The 21,324-nt window shown below is 49.0% G+C and overlaps 1 protein-coding gene across 8 annotated transcripts in view; it reads right to left on the bottom strand.

The window, feature by feature from the left end:
- LOC126574776 (homeotic protein female sterile-like) overlaps nt 1–21,324 on the bottom strand; it is a 123,932-nt gene that overhangs the window by 65,165 nt on the left and 37,443 nt on the right. For 5 of the 8 annotated variants that reach the window (XM_050235142.1, XM_050235147.1, XM_050235144.1 and 2 more), the window contains exons 3-6: nt 13,148–13,318; nt 12,463–12,561; nt 11,581–11,706; nt 9,617–10,318 (exon numbers count right to left, since the gene is read on the bottom strand). In XM_050235142.1, the coding sequence (XP_050091099.1) occupies nt 9,617–10,318; nt 11,581–11,706; nt 12,463–12,561; nt 13,148–13,318 (1,098 nt within the window). The remainder of the gene's footprint in view (nt 1–9,616; nt 10,319–11,580; nt 11,707–12,462; nt 12,562–13,147; nt 13,319–21,324) is intronic. The other 3 variants (XM_050235148.1, XM_050235145.1, XM_050235146.1) reach the window with 2 other exon arrangements.

Here is a 21,324-nt window from a genome sequence, read left to right on the forward strand (position 1 = left end):
CAGATCTGTGGCTAGTGACGTACGCCAGTAGCGTCTTAAAATGCCAAAATTAGCTTTGTTTTAACAAGAATATCCTGGAAGCGCAAAACGCTGCAAAGGTCATCAGAATAGTTTCTAAATCTGTGCCAATCATACCACGAATTCCAGGACATTCGTTATCATTCGCTTCCTTAGTAACTCAACCTCTTCGAAGGCTTCGAATAGAAAACGAATGTAAACGGACGTAGGAGGACTCTGCTTGAGAGAAATATTATTCCATCTCAACGATAAAGACCGGAGCGATCTGTAGCGCAGAATGAAACGAGGATTGAAAAATGGAATTCAAGACTCGTACCGATTGCAATGCATCGCTCTAAGCCCTGTGTGTTGTAAGTTGTTGCGGCCATGCATAATTGAATTGTATTTAGAGCGCACTGCGAGACGAGACGAGAAGAACGTTCGAGAGGCCGTGTTCCGGTGTTCCCAAGAGTAGCAGGGCAGCGAGCGAACGTGAGGTGATTTATACACATTTCTCTGACGAAGAAGAAGAAGCATGCAAACCATGTTGTAACTTGCTTGTTGGCATTCGTCGTACCGCCTCTTTCTGTGTACATGTGTGTGCGGGTACGTGTGCTCTGCGCGTCTTGTGGTTTTCTTCCACTTTTTCCCCGGGTTTTTTTTTTCGTTGCTTTCCAGCCTTTTCCATTTCTCACGAGGAAAATGAAATGCCAACCGACTGACGGTGGCGACTCTTCTCGCTCCCTGACGTGGCGGGAGTTACGCTTCCAAAGGCTGCCATAGACTCGTCTCCTCGATGGTGATGGTGGTGGTGGTGGTCACTGTTCACTCGTAATCCCGCAGCACCAGTCAGTCAACCAAGCATGCAGCAATTCGCTCGATCATGCTGAACATGCTCTCTCTCTCTCTGTTTCTCCCTCTCCTTCGCCTTCACTTGGCCGTGTCTCAGGGTTCAACACGTTCCGTTCCGTGCGACCCGGGACGCAACTGGCGACATCCATAAAGTTTAGTGGCCAAACGCGCGTTATGCCGCGATGGCCTCGCCTCCATGCCCTCCACCAGTGGATGTGGCATTTAAAAGTGGGCCAGGATGAGGAGAGAGGACAGACCGAGTGGAGAGCGGGGAGGCCAGCTGGCTCACCCAGTTCGTTTGAAATTGGTTTTGGAATTTATGAAAACGATGGAACGGAACGGAAGTGTTCGCTGACTGGACCGACTGGCAAGTCAACAAGTGCGCTTCACCGAGCAACCAGCACGTTATAACAGTCCAAACGAATGAAGAACCTCTTCACCTTTGCATCTAACAAGTGTTTGATGTCACACTCCCTTCAACGCGAGATGATCTACTGGTTGCTGCGCTGGCTGGCCATCTCGTCACCATTTTCATTTAGTGGCCCACAGTGTTTTACGATGATTGCAATGCTGCTGGCGCGGTGCCGCCCGTTTCCGTTTCAAATTTCGCACAAATTTAATAATAAAACCATTGCCACGATGGAGACGCATGGTGCGCGCCACGTCGCGCTCCATCGAGCCTCTTTTTTGAAAAAGGGACTAAATTATTCACAAACTGTCACCGGCCGTTTAGCGTTGAAGTCAAACAATTGCGAGAGCTCCTTCAAGTCCACTTCTGGGGGAGGCGGGCGCGTCACATAATGATACTGCGCCCGGGAAAAACGCGACTGTTCCTGTGACAAAGTAACTCCCCCTTTTCAGGGGTTGGAGTCTCCGCATCGTTGCGCATCATTAGTCACTCGGTGAGTGATACCGGGCCCAGGGTGTCCAAGCCCTCTGACGTTGATGCCCGTTTATGCTAATGATCAAAAGGGGGTGAATGAATATCCACTATCACTACAACGCTATTCCCCTGCGGACTGCGGACACTCCCGCCCCCCCCACAACAATGTCAATCGTTGCGACAAGCCCGGAACAGGGAAGGAGAAATGAGCAGAAAGACGTCAGACAGAAGAAGGATGTGATGGTGGTGGTTTGCAGTGTTTGATTTCACTTTCGCCGCAAACACTCCACTGACGGCTGATAGCTAATCGTTCAGAATCGAAGTGCTGGATAGTGGAATGCTAACACACTAGACACTTCAAGGACTATGCCAAGTGGCTTCGCGAGGCGCTTGTGTTTCGATGCGGAGCTCCTATTTAAGGTAAACAAAAAGCTACGAAACATCGCTTCATATTGGCACCAATTGTAGCGGCATGTGCAACAGCTCCCGGCCGGCATCAAACACACGCAACAACGCCAAAATGTTGCACCACACAAGGAACCGCCGCTTCCGAGCGCTCTTCCGATTTGGTGGATATTTACATTTCCGCATAGCTGCGGGGGGGCTCGCGCTTCAAGTCCATTACCGCCCCGCTGCTGACCGTCCGTCCGTCGATTTGCAGTTTGCAGCAAATTAAGAAATATTTTTAGTCCGTTCGCATGCACACGCACGCCAAGCCACGCCACGGCACATCTTTTTGCCGACGTTACATTACATTTATTGAAGCGAGGCCACGGCCAGCCACGGTCGCGAATCGTGGTTCGTTCCGTTTTGAATTTTTGTATTGCTCGCAAAAGAAATCCGCGTCTTGCGTGTGTCTTGCGCTCTGTAATATGCTTTCGCATGTGTGCATGCACAGCAGCATGTACCGGCGGCGGGCACAGCGCACCAACTGCTCGCTCGCTGCCTAAAAATAACAAATAACACACCTCCCACCACCACCGATCGCAGCCCACCCTTTTTTGCTGACAGCATTTCGGACGAATTTCGACGGATTTCACTTGATGATAACCCCGAACTACCTGCTCCATTGGCTCATTACCATGGTCAAGGGTAAAGAAGGCCGCAGGCAGGCAGGCAGGCAGGCAGGCAGGTCGCCAGGTGAGCTGGTCGCCTCTGACACCTTTGCATGGTTAGAGAGGCACCAAAAAGGTCGACATTCCTTCTTTAAACAATCTGTAAGCAGAATTTAAGGAGCCAGGACAAGCCAGGACCTTTTGCTCTCCTTGAAGGCCCTTGCCCCTAGGTCAGGGTAGTGTTGCCGCCCCGAAAAAAAAAAAGGAACAGAACATTGGCGGCAGGACGCGCAAAGCATTAAATATTTAAAGCAACCCCCAGTGCGCTCCTCACAAACACTAACAGAGCCCGCCGCGGCAATTCCCTGCTACTAGTTACTAATGCATTTCGTACCGTCTCTCTCTCTCTCTCTCTCTCTCTCTCTCTCTCTCTCTCTCTCTCTCTCTCTTTCTCTCCGGCTACCTACTAACCACCAACCTACAAGGTCATCTCTATCCCGCAATCGCAACGCTTTCCCGAGGGCTTGCAAAGAATCAAAATACACTTCAAGCGAACCCGGAGCGCAATCTGATCCCTTTCGTTCGGGAATGAAAATGTGCATCGTGCTGTGCACACTAGTGGCCGCTAGAAGCAGTCCGTCCAGTTGCGTTGCGTTTTCCGCTCGATTACTTTCCCCCTCCCTCCCGCGTATGGTCCGTCCGAGTGGACGATGAATCATCATCCGGTAACAGCGTGGTGTGGGAAGCCATGCCATGGAATGCACAAGGAATGGAATCCTTTGCACAGTTTTGCACTCTCCAGAAGGGAGAGGAGGTGGCCACGAGACGTCACATTCCTCCGTGTTGATGGTTCGACGTTGGGTACGATGAGGTGGAATGTCGGTGGTGACCGTCGCCTCCTGTGTTGTGTCCTGTTATATCATCAACCCTGGGCCGGGGAGAATCCCCTGGTCGTGATTGGAATTGCTGCCAAACGAGACCAAAAGGTGGGATTTTCTGTTTTCCGCTTCCTCGGCCTGGTCGATAATTGTGTAACGGGGGGGGTGGTGGTGGTGGTGGTGGTGGTGGTGGTGGTGGTGGTGGTGGTGGTGGTGGTGGTGGTGGTTTCCAGTAAAACGCTCTCCACGATTTCTCCAAACCGCCAACCGTTCACCAACCAAGACACGCTGTACACTGTAATCGTCGGCGAGTTTGCGTCAGTGGCTTCTTCCTTTCGTTCGTAGCGGACAATCGATTGGATTCATTATCGTGATGGTACGTGGGGTGGCGCAATATTGTGGCGACATTAATTGTTTATCGAAATGCTTGAAAAGACTCCTTGAATCCGCTTTTTAGCAGTTTCCACAAAACGCCAGTAAATTGTTAACAGAAATTTGAAGTCTTAACTTCACAGAAAATAAGAAAGACACCGAGAGTCCAAAAAAGGCAATACAGGAAAACGCATTCGCGGGCGCAAGAATTCACAATCAAAATGCTATCTTATTATACCCCTGGGCTGAGGTGTCACAAGTTGCCCTCACTTTAGCACGACATCAGCGCTTTAAATTCTGATTCTCACGAATGCCGAGGGGTTTTGGAAGATCGAGGAGGAGGAGGAGGCCAATTCTCGGCATGTCTCTGTAATGCCCAATCGCATACTGAAGGAGTTGTTGGAAAAGGATCCAAAGAAAGGACAACGAAGGACTCCACAACACGCACACACGCGCACACGCCACGAATGTTGTAAAAAGTATTGTAACTCCTTCTCTCTCTCTCTCTCTTTTTCTTTTACGGCCACACGAGGATTCCCAAGTTAATATACTCATAAAATATTAGACCGTACTACGCCATACTCGCGCACATCGCGGAGTAAGTTCCCTTCACATCGTTCACACTCTTTCTCTCTCTCTTTCTTACACACTGGGCACACACAGAACAAAAAAAACCCCAATTTTCCCTGTAACACTTTCGCGAACCACCGTTGAGGTCGCGAGTTGGCTGTGGGCATCCAATTGAATTGCTCCGGATGGCGATGGCGACCAAGACGAACGGTCATCACTTTCGTCGACGCTCAACGACCCACGCCGTCTAGAGCCAACACTGGCTGATATGCGTCGCTCCGCTTTAAACACAACATTTGTCGGCGGACATCGTCCTCCGCGGCCCCTAAGCGTCGTTCACCCCCCACCCGTGGTCAGCACGCCATCACCAATAATGGCTTCTGGCTCCGGAGAAGCGAAGGGAACGCACACACAAAACCCCTTCCTCTCCACCGGGACGTCCGGGGCCGGACACTCACTCACTTACAGCACACACGAAAAGGCGGCGGCGGCGGCGGCAGCGGCGGAAGAGGAGAAGGATTGTAACGAGGACGCGCTCGCCCCCCCCTCCCCCGGGAGTGCACCTGCCAAAGCGCGTGAATGACGGGCGACGCGACCCCGAAAACGGCGACAACACCACGATACGAACGGCACGAATGGCCGCTGTCTAGTGACCGACCAGACCGGACCGGACCAGCTCGGAACCAGCGTCGTCGGGAGCGCGCCCCTCGATGGGATGTTTGCAACTCTCATGCTCCATCGCACGGAGTCCCTTGGCGTACGTGTATGTGGGTGTGTTTTGTATGTGTACAGACACGCTACGATTTGTATAACAGTCTCGAACGGCACGCACACATACACAGAACAGCAGATGATGGTATTTGTGAGCTCGCCAGGTTCGGGGGTTTGTGTTTTTGTTGTGCTGCTGGTGCTTCGGTTCGGTTGCCGGCAGGTTGCAGTACGCAATGCACCCATACACGCGCACACGGAATAAATACAAAATTAGTGTGCATGTATGTGGTTGTGAGTGTGTCTGTGTGCACCCTCGCTGGACTTCCTTCAATCCACATCGTTGGTCGGTTGTAAGGAAGCGACGAGCTGACGAGCACCGAGGGGGGACGGAATTTGGTCGCATTTGCTGTGCAGAAGTCTGGGGACTCTCTGGCCTGCAATTGATGCAATGAGGGCGACTGGGAAGACGCCAGGGAAGACAGTGAATGAGGAGACGCAGCCCATCATAACGCAAATCAAATCACAAAAAGCGACGCAAACCATCAAGAAGAGTCTACGTTCTCTCTTGAGGGTAGCTCCAGATAGAGAACTCCGAATGGCCTCATTCCCTTACATCAGATTGTTGCCAAGTTCCTCCCTGTACAATGAACTGTGCACGCACATCGAATTAATCTTCGACTGTACCCTAGATATTGGACTTGTGAAGAGGCCATGTCCAAGAGTTGCTGCTCAATCTGTCACCCCTCGCGGTTGCATTGTTTGGGTGCTTGCATCATCGCTTTAAAGGGGGAGCGAACAGCCGTCACCGCCGCAGCTGATTACCTTTATCATAGGCCATTTTTCGTTCGGAGAACGTGTTCTAATCGCGCCCAGATTACATTCCATCGCATTGAATTACTACGGGCACGGTGTACGATTGTGCATGGAGAAGAGCGACTTTAGACGACGTTAACGGCGTCTTATCGGGTCTCCCCCCCGGGGTTTGTCGTCATCACCTCGCTGCGTACACACTCGTATCGTGTAGTTGCCTTAGTGGAATTTGAGAACAACACTAACAACAACCACAAGCTGGTTCAAGTTCACGTTAAGCATATGTAATGTTGTTGTGTTTAAAAAAACCCAAAAAAAGATGACGCTGATAGATAGGAAGTTTATCGTGGTCTTCTTCATCTTTGAAGCGAACAAACAAAAGGCACAGACACTAGCCTAAGTTCCCTTAAAATCGATTCGTTGATCATTTCACGTCAGAGAGAGTCGAGCGGTCCCTAAATCGATGGATTATGTTGCTTAACATTTCAATGGAGCCACGAGAGCACGAGACACACATGATGATGAAGCGCTGCTGAGGAGCAGAAACCTACAGCATGATGGAGCATCATCTCCAGCATTTTAAACGCCCTTTTATCCTTTCCGAGCGATAGAGAGATAGGATTAAAGGGATCTCAACGGATGCTGTTCCATTCTTTGCTTCTGAACACACGAACACCGAAAGCAAAGAAAAGAAATTCATGTTTACAACAACCAACCCAACCTTGGGGTCTCTACTGTTTGGCTTGTTTTCATTTTTTATCCATGGTTCACAATTTACAACCTACCACCAAAAATCTTTTCCCTCAGGAATTATGTTTATGCGAAAGAAGGCAGCAAGGCAGTGTGTGCGGCCATGCCACAACCATCGTGTCCATTGTAGGGCAGGCAGGGCAGGGTACATGCATAGTATAAACATTCATATTTATTCAACCAGCAAACAAGCAACGTCTCGCTGCGCAGCGAACGTGCTACACTGGTCCGTTAGCACCGGCGTGCAGCAAAATGCGAATATGCGAACAATTTTGCTTTGATCGTATTTATAATCGCCATAAATATGGCTCACGGCTCCATTATCCGTATCGACGTGTCACTAACTTATCGAACGTCTTCCGTCTTCCGGTCGAGGTTCTGGAGTCCTTTGAAGTGGTAATTGCTCTGGTTCGTCCAGGAGCGAGCATCCCGTTTGGAAGGAAATTTCAATTTCCACTCAATCCCATTATCCAGCCTTTCCAGCCTTTTGCGATCATTACCACATTGTACAAGGTCCAAGTATGCCACAGCCACGTCCATTCGAAGCTCGCCGCAAAATGCAATATTATTGAGACCCCCGGACACAACGTCGCACCTCAAGAGCATAGCAAATAGTGGACACTCATCGTCATCGACTGCAACGCCGCTCCGTTTGCTGTTATAAAATGGAAAAAAACAGATAAGAGATCATTGGACGAGCGTTGGTTGGGGCGGGTAGCTCCCGCCGTTTTTATCTTATCGCAATGCGCGAACCGCGCCACTAAATCAAATCGCGAGCAGCATCTGCAAATACCGCGAGCTCGAGTGTTTCGATCTGGCAGGAAAGTAGTTCAGTCAGTTTCGTAACGAGCTACCTATCGAGCAAGAGGTGAATGATGGGTGAAAAATGGCTCCCAAGCAAACATTATGGCCCATTGGGTGGTACTAAAAACATGCACCAAGTGTACTCCAAAGACGCAGTCGGGTCGGTCGGTCGGTCCGTCTGTGAGGAGTCCCGAGCTGCGAGAGCTGTGATGCTTGAAGCAACAAAATTGCATGCTAATTTGCAGTGCCAGTGCCTTGACTTGCATTAACACGCACACATACACTCGGTATGTGCGGTCGGCTGGAGTACCTAGCAGTCATCTCACCAACACAGCGCTTCATCTAGCATCACACCACCGGGAACACCGCCGTAACCTGTTCCCGCAAAAGTGGAACACACAGTTCGTCCGGGGAGGTAGGGCAGAGAACGGAAACGACGACTTCCACCTTAACCTCCAACCACCTCAGGGGCTGTGATCTCGAGAACACGCGGACGGTCGCGACGGTGTGGCTCCCCCGGTGAACGGTGTAGGTCAGTGAGGCTTAAACCAACGCCAACCAACTTTCGGTTCCTCAGCATCCGTTGGAATAGCATCCCTTCACGGGGCGTGAAACAGCGAATGCTGAGCGCTGAGTCACTCACCACACCCACCAACTGTGAAGAGGGAATTTGAATGCTTATCACCACGAGTACGCGACCAGTACGCCTTTTCTGGTGCTCATGGTGGATGCTGAGATGCATTTGGGTGAGTGAGACCCCCGTGACGACGACGAATGCACTTTGGAATGGAGGCGCCTGGTACATGGAGAGTTGGACCCCTTTTCCGTGACGAATTTGTCCACAAACAGCTCGTTCCAGCGCGTGGCGTGATGCAGAAATTGGGGTTAAAAAAGCAGCCACGAGAATTCATAAAACAGCATCAAAGAATGGAAGCACATTCCACGGATGGATGAATGGAAGGAATGGGTTTTTCATTTCGTGGTTTGCTGCATACTTTTCGGTGAATGTAGCGCCATGATTAGGGGCAAATTTTCCTCCCTTTTATGTGACGAATTGAAAACAAGCTTCGTTAGTGGATGGTTTTACCATTGGCGTTGCAGCTCTTCAGCTGAGCTTCCGTTGAATTGAAATAGGCCAATGAATCGTAGCAAAATTCCAATTTTAAAACCCAAAACACCATTAGCGAGCGTTGTATGGAATGCGAAACACCAACAGCACAAGGTTGAAATTAGGTTACGCGCTGCTGGTTAGGTTTTGGCCTTCGATGGATCTCAAATATTAATGGATCACCACCGATCGACGAAGACCTCTCACAATGTCACGTCGCTCTAGCAGTACAGCGCCACAAAAAAAAAGAGAAACAAATCTCAACCTTCAAAAGCATTCAACGGCCACGGCAAACATACGAAGCAACATGGTTTTTGCATATTTTACAACCATCCATCAGCAAAAAAAAAGAAAACTCCCAGCGCGCTGAAACACGTGCGACCAGAGGAAGGAAGGCAACCCAAAAGAATGCTGCTCCATTCCACCACCGGCATCCTCTCACGCTGATGAAAAATGTGAAAAATTAGTGGACATACTGGGGGTGCACGAGGAGCAGCAGCTGTTTGCACCAGGAATGTGTGTTTTGTTTCGCGGAGCGCTGAAGCGTCGCGTTCCTATATGCACGACCGCGCTAAACCGTGTCCAAGCATCTGGCCTTGGTTAGCGCTATTCCAGACCAGCGAGTAGCGCGAGTGTGTGCCAGACTTTGACTAGGATACTTTAACTCTCTCTCTCTCTCTCTCACTCTCTCACACTCACTCTGTGTCTGTTGCTTCCAACTTAAGATCAACCGCAAACTCTTCTATATTCTAGGGGCAACGTATTGCCGCGAGATCAAACAGCAAGAAAATGAGGGAAAAAAGGAGAAAAGCCTTTGTGCACTTACCTTGATTTATGTTGGCACTGGCATTAGCGGCTACATTGGCAAAGTGCTGCTGCAGCTGCTGCTGGAGCGCCTGATGCGGTGCAAGCTGACCGTGCATCAGGCCCGTCGGTGGTGCTGGTTGGCCGATCTGGTGCGCAGACTGGGAGTGAGCCAGCCCGGACGACATTAGCACCATTCCTTGCTGTTGCTGATGCTGCTGTTGTTGTTGGTGCTGCTGCTGCTGCTGCTGCTGCTGCTGATTACTACCACCTATACTAACACCACCACCGGTCAGTATGCTGGCCAATGCACTGCCCGCGGTACTGCCACCGATCATGTTTGCACCGATAACGTGGCTCGGTGGGCCATGGCCAGACGTCATACCACTGGCGGCACCGCCCCCCATCCCGGGATTGCCGGTTACCAATTGACCTGCGATCGAGCCGGGACCACCGCCACCGTTCAGGATGGCGGACAGGTTGAGTGCCCCGACCGGAGTACCACCGACGCTCAGTCCACCATGGCCCCCGCTACCCCCCATGCCGCCGCCACCACCACCACCACCGGGCAGGCTGCTGATTTGCTGGGCCGATTGTGATAAAGGCACATTGTTGTTCGCTATGCTATTACTATTTGGTGCGGTGCCGGCGGATGAGGCGAGATTTGGCAGGACGGCGGCACTCGTTCCGTTCAGCGAGTTGTAGATCGTGTACTGCTCCTCATCTGTGGAACGAATGGAAGAAAGAGGGAGGAGAGAAAAAAAATGAATTAACGACGTGCTCTCACCGTGGGACGTGGCTGGAATGCAAAGGGATCTGTTACATCCTCACAACCAGGGCATGCATGTGCATTTGCTCGACAAGTTTGTATTACTATTTCGAATTTGGAAAACAAAACACGAACAATAGCTACAAAATGTGTGCAATGAGTCGGTGAAGCAATGAGGAATGAACAATAGGAACACCGTAACACCTAAACCAAACTAAATGTTTGTAGTGACGCTACGTGCAGTCCGAACGAGGAAAGGAAGGGGATACTAAGAACTCGTTGTGAACCGGAAACCGGGAGCTTTTCTGAGTAAATGGTGAGCTTTGCTTAGTAAATTGTGTCTGCGTTCGACTTTGCGATACCCAAACTGTTCGACGTCGAGCAGCCTTTTGAACTTAACACAAGCTTCCACACAACTTTGCACGCAAGATTTGACACAACGTTTAGAGCTTTCATGCAAGGTAGCGAATCTTGAATCGGTTTAGTGCTTGACCATACAGTTGACCATCAAGAGTAGCAAATCAAGAGTTAGGACACAATAATCGCCCTAATCACAGGAATTGTATTCTGTAAGTACGTCTTTTGTGATGGCGAAACGAGAGCAGAATGCATTTACGTCCGTGCTCACTCTCCGTTTGAAAGTAACTCCCGGGATAAACCTACCAAGAGATTAATCGCCATCGACCCCGTGAACGTGAAAGGAGGCCACATTCGTAGAAGGTAAGAACAAGTTTTAAGTTTAATAATGACTGGCGACACACTGGCTTGACAGTGAAACGTAAAAATCTCTACCAATGAGTAACCAATGAGAATAGACATTGAAAACAAAAACAGAAAACAAACAGAAGTGCAATCGGAATGGTAGCTAACCATCCAAAACACTTATCGCTAGCGTATGTTAATGAATGAAGAATGGAACAATGGAATGAATGTTTCATTCAATACCTACGAGAAGCGGTGCGAATAATACCCCAAAAAGGGCATCACGAAGATGAGCAACAGAGTGAGTAGAAAAAGGGTGAACGCTTAATGATAAAAGAAAATGACGGCAATCAGTGTCAAAGCATGCACTAAACGTCACCGAGTGTCGTCATGTTAACGTCATGCTTTAAACATCTGGTGGGTGCTCTGCAGGGTGGGTGCTGCTTTCAACAACAACAACGAGCGCTATCGCTCCGAAAGCAGTAGCAGCAGCGACGGTCGTCGGTCGGACTTACTTGGACCACGGTAGTGCAGTGATGCCGGTGGAGGCGGCGGTGGTGGCTGATGGTGGAACGTTTGCAATTGGCGATGGGATGCGGTGGTGGACCACGTTACCGATTCCGTGGGACTGATGCAAATGGCTGGTTAGTGTGGTTTTTTAGTGTTTGTGGCCAATTTCGTGATCGAGGGTTAGTAGTTAGTCCGGGATCCGCCACAGATGCACAATCACACACAGACGCACGCACACAAACACATGGTCCACCGCCACCGATGACCAGCGGAGTGGTCATTGTCGCGTTAAGAGTACGCGAGCGAGCGAGCGAGCGAGCGAACGAGCGTTCGCGCGTTCATGGTGAGTACGGTGCAGAAGGGTCGTTGTGTTATTGTTGATTTGTAGCGTTTCAGAGCGTTGAAAAGCAAAAAAAAAAAGAGGGAGCGCAGTGGGTGGTGGGAGGGAGAAAATGCCATCAATATTTTTGGTAAAACATTTATGGGTGACCTTTACCCGCGTACGCGCTTTGGACATGACAGCTGTCGCCACACGTCAGTTACGGAACCAGTCACCACACATAGACCTTCGTGGAAAATGTAATCGTACGCCAATGCGAAACCATGAATTGGAGGCGAAAGAATCGAAAAAGGTCGCACAGCGAAAAACAAAAGCTCAAATTACATCGCAACAGATATTAAATAACAATAGAATATGAGAAAAGAAGCAACGAAAACACTAACCAAAATATAAGATAAGAAAGCATAATATAATATCTTCAAAAAAACTAGTTAAATAATGAAAATAATACTTAGACCAGAAAGTCCAGCACCGGATAGAGAAGAGGTAGCTAACCGAATAGTTTACCCGAGCCCGATCGAGCGGAAACAAGAGGGGATTTACTTACCGGCTATCGACAGTGCAGACGTGGGGCTTTCCGGTAACAGAATACCCTTTTGTACAAGTTCTTCCCGGTTGGCACGTACTGATATTTTCCGCTCGAGCGCTGTCGTGTGTAGTGGAGGCGCCACACCGCAAAACAAAGAATACCGCGCGCCGAAGGAAGGAACAGACGGACGAACGGACGAAGAAAGTATGTTCATGATGATAAGGTGACGGTGGAGCGAAAGGATGAGTACGGGGCACGGTTGGTTCACGGTGTGGTGTTGGTGGTGCGTACGAGAAAAGGGAGAGCAAAACAAAACACGCAAGCGGAGAAAAAAGGGAAGAAAAAAGGAAGAAAGAAGGAAAGAAATAGAGGAAATCGAATCAAAAACAATATCGTAATATGAGCAATTATGATTGCAGGGTAAATATAAGGTAGGAAAAATGGAAAATGGTAAATATTCAAACCCACAAATATGTAACAAGAAGATACATATGTGAGACAGAAAAAAAGAGAGAGAGAGAAGAGAGAAAGAGTACAGTAAAGACCGTGTAAATGAGAGTTAGTAATGCACTCGAACACAAAACTTGTTAGAACAAACACAAGAGAACCAGAGGAAACAAAAACTTGCACGAACGAAAAGAGTGTGAAAAGAGCGCTGAAACAACAGCAAACAGAGGAGGCGCCGCTCCGCACATGCACTTACATTTGGAAGTAGACTCGAACTTTTCGCTTTTCTTTTTTCTTCGCCACTTCCACGGTTTGAATAGGCGGCCAAATGCGCTGAATTTGCTACTTTTCCGCTCCAACGGTGGTGTCCTGGAGCCCGAGTTGAGACTATTGGAACGCATGGTGGCACCGTTTTGTTTTTTCGTCGCTGGAATGGGAAAAGCGGAGAGGGAGAGAGAAAGAGAAAAGAGCTTTAGAATACGGTATGGAATGGAAAAAAGAGAAATTAGCATCGCACAGCACGGTTCCTCATTACTTCGGTTCCGCGCGCTCTAAATGGATACATTTGTTCTTTTTGAGCATGAAAAAAAAAAGAAAACGTTCACTCTGTGTAAAAATGATTAGCAGGACAAGCGACCAACGCTTGTTGTTGACTTGACAATTGACGGTAATGAGTACTTAACAACCTAGTCTAACACCCTCTACTAACGAAAACTGCCAGCTAATTACATTCTGCGAAAACAGATCCAATTCGGTGAGTTCATCTGAATTAACAAAACAAGCCTGCAGCCATCTTGCCGATGAATCATTAAACTCGTCTCAAAACTCCAAATGATGTCACGAAACTCAATTTCAATATTCGCAGAATACGTCAACTATGCGTCATGTTAAGTTACAACAAAAGAAACATGTCAAAACAGGACCGATAATGCTTACGCGCGCGTTAATTGCTTTTTATGGTCGTTCTCTCTTTGCTGAGTTTTGGAAGTTTGCGAAAAACCTATTCATGGGTACAAAAAAAAACTCCAAATAGAGGGCATTTTAATGGGAAAATGATATTAAACACCCTCGACGCTCCCCCCCCCCCTCCCCCCCTGGTGAGCAATTATGCGACAATGAGCCCACTGCTTATGAGTATACACAGCACACAATGGAATCCAAATATTGTACCGACCGACCTTCCGCATGGTTTGCTTATTTGACTCGCGGGACTTTTAATTTTTGCTGCTCCCCCTCCCTCTGCCCGCCCTGCGCATCCGAAAAGGTTTGGCGAAATGTAATTAAAAGGCCGAAAACGGAGCGCAACCTAACGTCACACGATTTCGGGCGAACCTTCACCGCGCGCAGTAACCATTAAGAGCGGGCGCCAACCAACCAACCAAGCCACACAAGTCAAGTTCACGCGACCGGTGGTTTTCGGGTGGTGGTTGGCAGTCCCGGAGGCGCTCGCGAAGCGGTGATTCGAAACACTTAGCAAAGTTGGCAGGGAATGTTAAAATCGGCAAACAACGACCGCAAGATGTGCCACGGTAAGGGAAGGCCAAGGAACCGGAGGAATCCAGCGAGCCATTACGGTGGCAGCGCAGCATCACCGACCTTGATCGTCATCGCGAGGCGGGCGCGTCGCGTGTTTATCACGCATAGCATTTTGTGTGATGGAAGCTAAAGAGGCGAAGCTAAAGGAATGGAGATCAGGAATGTGAAAGGTTTTTTTTTTATTTTCGGGAAACATCCCCAAACCCATAATGCCACAAATAATCTTGAACTTTAGCTCGCGAGCGCATATCTTTACGGCATCGCACGCCATCTGCACTTTCACTGCAATACAACCCTCCCTTTCCTGTTACCTTGGACTGCATTGCCATGGTCCAAGGCGCGTTTGCAGACCTTTTCTTGTTCGCGAAAACGTTAAATTCCGTTCCGACAACGCACAACCATCAAACGAGCATATTTTGAAAGCCAATACAGCACCATTCCAAAGCGAGCGAGAGAGGCTATAAGAGATAAACGAAGGAACGCTCGCCATGATCCACCATATCCATGGGAACCAACCACACAACCAAGCGCACTGGGCAGCTTTTTTCGATAGCAAAAGAAACAACAACAGACACCGAGCAGAATATCAAACCGGTTTCTTAACAAACCCATGATCTTCACTTCCACATCCAGCATCGTAGAGTCGCGTGTGACGGAGAGGTCATGTGACGAAGCCTCTCTCGGGGGGGATGGATATCAAAACGTAAGCAGCAACCAACGTAAAGAGCGCCAAATCTCATCTTAACCCGAGCGAACGAGCGAACAAGCGACCGAAGCTCGATGATGCTACTCTCCAGGTGATGCTGTTCCCATGTGGCATTCGATCAACCGATCAGCCTTGCGCGACCAACCAGACCCCAGAGGTGCAGAAGTCTTCCTCGGTCGCGCTACTCGACTCGATGCTACAGCCAGCGCAGCCACTTGGAGCTGGTCAACCCATCGACGAATGGACGGCGTGTGAAGGTTAACTCATCGGTTACGTAGCACGGTGTGGTGTGTGGCCCCCCGGTGTTGTGCGCGCACGCGTTACCAGATGAGATAATGTTTTATTCATCTTCCTTGTCTATTTTTCCGTGGTTACCCTTTTCGCTGTTTCTTCTCCAAAGCTCAATTCTCTATCGCTCCATGTTTACATTATTCTACTACTGCCACTGATTATGATTATGGCGAGCCATTGCGCGCCGCTAATGGTCGATGCCGCGGTGGGGGGGGGGGGGGGCGACTTCGCCTGACATTCCTGTGGTCGGTCTCCAACGAAACGTCGATTTTATGATTCATCGAACGGTGGGGTTCACATCATATCCGATACCGCACACACGTTATGTATTAACCAGTCGGGGGAGGAAGGTGCTAGTGCTTGATCGCTTGATACGTTCATTGGAAGTCAACCGTCGTGGCACCATCATAACCGATCAAACGGTGATGTTTCGTGACGTTTTACGAATTATTCAGCTACACCAGCTTGCGTAAACAATACATAATTGAATACAGTTAGGGAATAAGAGTGACTATGCAATAAACGGAGAAATACGCAAAATTTGACAAATTATTCGGGAGGAACATGATCTTCACAATCAAAAGGTATGTAAGGTAAGGTATAGTCAGAAAATAAAAAACATATAAAATGTAAAAATACGTTACAAAAAATGCAATCTAAAACAAACACCCTAGCAGAAGTAGCGAAAAACATTAAAAGGGAAGTTTTTGAAAAAAAACTACCCCGACCCCTGCCAAATGATCAAACTTTTCCAGTGCAACTCGGGAAACGTCAGAAGTAATTTGCGAATTCCATCATCCACTTGCACCTCTCGCTGGGCACCACTCGCTGGGTCAGCCCGCCACTCTGGGGCCGCCAGTTCGCACAAAACACAAACATGACTCGCCATAAAACACAATACACGTGGTGTGCAGTAGTAGAAAGTTAGAATAATGTTTGCGTCATGCTTCCTTCTGCCTTCCATTCCCCTGTGGATGGGCAGCTGTGCGGCCATACGGCACAACAAAACAAAACCCACCCTTGAACTCATGCTCACGGGCGGCGAATAACACCCTCCAAAAGTGCTCGTCCAAAGTTCTAATGAACCGAAAACCAATAATGAAAAGCTTGTCCACTTTTCCACCCTCTCGAGCACAAGGGGGCCCTGGGTGGGAATGCAGGAACAGGAGACGCGGTCACTGACGAGCTGAGGTGCCTTCAACCGAAAGGAAAACGAAGGGAAAACGGTCACTTCAAGGATTACATGCGGCTTTGAGATGAGCGCTCGCGGAAGAGCGCAGCATGAAAAACACACTCTCTGACAGGCTCTCGGCAGGAGGATAACTTTGGTCAGCTACAGAGTACTCTTCTCCGTCGATTTTGGGACGGGTGGCGAATGGTTTTGTTTATCCTTGCCCCCCAACGAAGCCTCCTTCGGGGTCGAAGCCAGGTATCCCCGAGGATCCTTATTGAGGCTGTCAGCTGAACGTCAAAATGATGGCGCAAGGATATCGATCAGGATACCGGCGGATCGACGAAGCGGAGGACGGGGACGCACCACCGAACAGAGAAGGAAGTTTTCTCCGGAAGCACACAGAACGCCCACGGCGGCGCCATATTTACACAAACCACTCAAATTATACCACCGGCTACTTCTTCTGAGGAACCATATCGAAAAGCGAACATGTTGATGCCACTTGACATGGACGACCGGCCGATGGGATTGGGAAAGCACTTCACCGCAAGTGGAGGCGAACGTCGTGGTCGTCCACAATGCTCGTTTCTGTCCAGCAATGGGACGTGACGTTTATACGGCTTGACGGAATTGAATGCTTTGGAACCGAGAGCGACAGTGCGGCTGGCTTGTTAATCGAATGAATGGAAATAATTTAAACAGATTTGCAATGGCCAGACCCGGAGTGAGGGCGTATCAACGCGCAGGTCTTGCCGGTGTTCAGTTGGACCCAGAAGGGATGCCTTTCGAAAGCGAAATCAAATGGTAGGATCCGCGCACAAGGTTTGTTGGCTAGGAAGTTAAGGTCCTGTTAATGAATATTTGTGAGATGAGAATTTCTGAGAATGTAGCAGCATACGATTGATTGATTGTAGCAAACAGAACTGGTAACTTTATGCTTTTCACTTTAATAGTTGATACACCGATAAGCAACGCATAGAAGATGCGATCCAAAAACACGATAAGAGCTACTAAAAAAAGCTCCTCTCAGCCTTGAGACGTCCACCTATATGGCCAATGCATTGAAAGACACAATCACACAGCACAGCGTCAGACGGCAGGTCAGGGACCAATCGATACATCCGTCCATAAACGAAGTCTGCATCATCATCATCATCATCATTCGCCATCTCTCTCTCTCTCTTCACTCGGTTACGTGTGTTTCGCCACTTTTTCCCATCTTTGGTTGCTCTAGTCCACACTAGAGACCGAGCCACGCTGCATGCACAACCCAGCTAGCTGTTACGAGAGCTGACTGGCTCATTCCTGCCTTCATGCGGCGGCCGCACTTTTCATCGCATGGCCGGCCGGCTGGCTGGCCGGTCGGACGATTTATCCAATTCCAATTAATTAAGCTCAATCAATCATAATTCTTCCAGCTCGATCGGAATCGATCAGACGAGGTGCACACACAGTGGGGTGGAAGAGAGGCAAAGAAGGAGATAATGCCGGTTGTTCTGTTGCTGTGCTTTTAGTCTAGACCACCAGCAGCAGCAAACGGATTGGCGACGGCGGCAACGTGGACCAAATGACCGACTGCTCGATTCTACGAACGCTGTCGACCGGTATCGATGTCAGGGCAGGGCATTAGAACCCGTGGAATGTACGGTGGGGAACATGTTGCCTGCTAGAATGGTAGCAATTTCCAAGAAAACTTAAGCTACAGCATTCTTTCGTTCTTAGTCACAACAATTGTTTCAAGAAAGTTACGTAACCTTCAGGAGTAGCGGATCATCGTAGTCAATCTCTGACCAGAATAGATAGCTTCTCGCATAAAGCAGGTCTTGTGTATCGGAGGACACCAAGTCTCCATCCCAAAATCTTCACGAGCTAACCACCGGTAAGTGGTCTTCTTGATTTACCCATCATTCATTGATTCATTCATTCATCGTCTCCTGGGGGGGGGGGGGGGGGGGGGGGGGGGGGAATTCTCATTCACGGCCGCACAGAAGCGCGAAGGGCCTGAGAAGGACCTAGAGAAGGGGCGGGCAACCGCCTTGAGTCGACCTATCAAGCCCATAAAGAACCATATCCTGCGGTGCGCGACTGAAGTCCACTCAGCGTCGGCCAACGACGAGCATAACGTCTTGTGCCGGTGTGTCCTTCAGCGAGCATAACAGCACGAGCCGACCGGGTGATTGATCGGTGAAGAGGAAACCCCCCCACCCGCAGCCCGCCCAGACATCCTGCGCTTTGACATTCATAATACGCATCCTCGTCCATCGTCCTCGTCGTCGTCGTCGTCGTCGTGATTGCCGACCACCGACGATTGTGTGGCGACGTGAAGTGATTTTCGGACCCACTCCTCCGGGATCACAGAGCTTTAACGCATTGTGGACCAGATTTTCCCTCTTCCTCCTCCTTTTTCCTTATCTCAGTTCCTGCCGTGGAGAAGCTTTCTTTCATCGGTTGCGTTACGAGCCATTTAGCGGAAGCAGAAGAAGAAGAAGAAGAAGGATATCGAATGTCGAGCGAAGGCAAAAATTCAATCAAATTAATTTATCGTCGAGTCCCGATGCTGGATGCGCACTCACACCACCCACGCCGGGGCCACCAATAGAGGGCTTAGTACCGTACCGATACGAAAGTTAATTAACGATATCTAATTCTCGGTGGAGGCTCTTCTTTGGCTGGCAGTGATATCGATATCACTACCCGGACCACTGCCACTGGCAGATACCGCAGCGGATGCGCGGCAATGGCGGAGAGACAGAAAAGGGAAAAGGATCGACTTTGTGCTTTCGTCGTCGCGGTTCTGGTTCCTAGCATGCAGACAATGTGCTCGGTTCGAAGATGTCGGTGGACTGATGATAATTGGAGGGTCCTTTTTTAGGATTTTCTTTGGAAGAACAAAAGGCCATCCACCAGAGACAACCATCTCGGGCTTCTTTCGTGATGTAAAACCACAAGCGAAGGAGTATCTACTTCAAGTTATCGGGAGCATTTCAGGGAGGTTTTGGGTATCGGGTATTTTTTAACAAAATTGCAAGCAATTTTAAGGAGATTGAATTCGCTTTAATATTCATGTTTTCTAAAGCTATATTCGACCCTTCGCCTGCAGAGCGACGAGGGAAACACAACTGCTTGATACGGGCCAGAAGAAAGAGAAAAATGTTTTCCATCCAGCATAAAAAAAGCAAAACTTTTCATCCGCAGCAAAAGAACTTTTACACTGGCAACCGCAAACACAGTCAAGCGATAATCGTGGCACAAGTAAAATAAAAACCCGCGTCAGATCGCGTAAAAAAAGTCGGATTGAAACAAGAACATTCAGATGAAAGGTAACTGTAACATAAGTTTAATATTGAAATAACACAAATTTATCTAATCATAAAATTTCCGTGCGGTCAAACGCGTTCAAAGTGAATGAAAATACCATGACAGACCTGCCGCCGACCATCGCCATTAAGACGAACGCCCTCGGTCCCGGGTCATAATACAAAGCTATTTCATGAACGAACAATAAATTAATTAATGAAAGAGATGAGTCCACATTAATAACCCGTCGGACGGAATGGCATTCCATTTGCTCTTCTGGTCACGCGATTCCGTGCGATCGGAGGACGCCCGGCAGTAGCAGACGCAGCTCGTTCGACGACTCGTCTCGCAAAAAAGACAGAAACAAAGTGGCATTCCATCGACGTAATGCACCTCCAGAAATAGAAACGCATCATTATTCACTATCATGGTATTCACCCCACCAGAACATCAGACCGTAGCATCAGGGCACGATATGCTGCTCATCTCCTCCTCCTGCATCACGACGACTGCCGGTGATGTGATGCACAGCAAGAGAGAGAGAGAGAGGGATAAATCGTGCAAATCACTTCATGCCAAAAAGGGCCGCACTGTGAAGTGAAAAATTCCGCGGAACTCGCATTCTGTTTTTGAAAAGAAGGAAGCTAGTGCACTGCCAGCGCATTTCCGTTCTTTTCGACGCATTAGAACAAGAAGCAGTTCCTCAGAGAAGAAAATAGGACTAAGCTTTACTTTTCGATCATTATCTTACGTTTTCCTTCTGACTTTTCACCTCAAGCACTCCCACTTAAACCTTTGAAATGACGACGGAGGGCCTGCAATTTGCCATGAATAATACAATACAGCGTAGTTCCAAGTGCTCTTTTCCAAATAAGGCTTTTGTGAGATGCAGCGCGATGCCAAGCAGTGTATTCCATCACGCCATCAATAAATACTCAAACGAGAGGCGGGCGCAAGCAAGCAAAAACTCCATAAAATGTTAATACCGCTCTAGATTGAAGCAGAGTGCACGAGCTCGGTGGGATGAGGATGCTGTCGCAAATCAATCCCGAAAGCCACAGCCCAGTGACCAGTGTGTTGTGTAACGCTTCCTACCCCCCCCCCGGTATCACAGCAATTCTCGCGCGATTGTCGATGCAGCAGCAACAGAAGCGCGAGATGTAAAGCGTCTCTTCTTCTCGCCGCTTATCTCATCGGAGTGTGGCGCTTTCTGCTCGTTATCACACCGCCAAATGTGTTTGTGGTCAGACAAGGGGCAACGAAAGCATCCTCACTCGTGAATCGTGATAGTGTCCATATCATCATCATCCCCTCCCTCCAGCGGCTCTCCCTGGGGCGGCTGGTTTGTGTCGCAATATGTTAATTTTGCTAGCCACGCGCATTACGTCAACGCGATCTGGTTGGTGTACCCAAGGAAACGATAGATAAG

This window comes from Anopheles aquasalis, chromosome 3 (genome assembly GCF_943734665.1).
Source record: "Anopheles aquasalis chromosome 3, idAnoAquaMG_Q_19, whole genome shotgun sequence".
Classification (NCBI taxonomy): Eukaryota; Metazoa; Arthropoda; class Insecta; order Diptera; family Culicidae; genus Anopheles; species Anopheles aquasalis.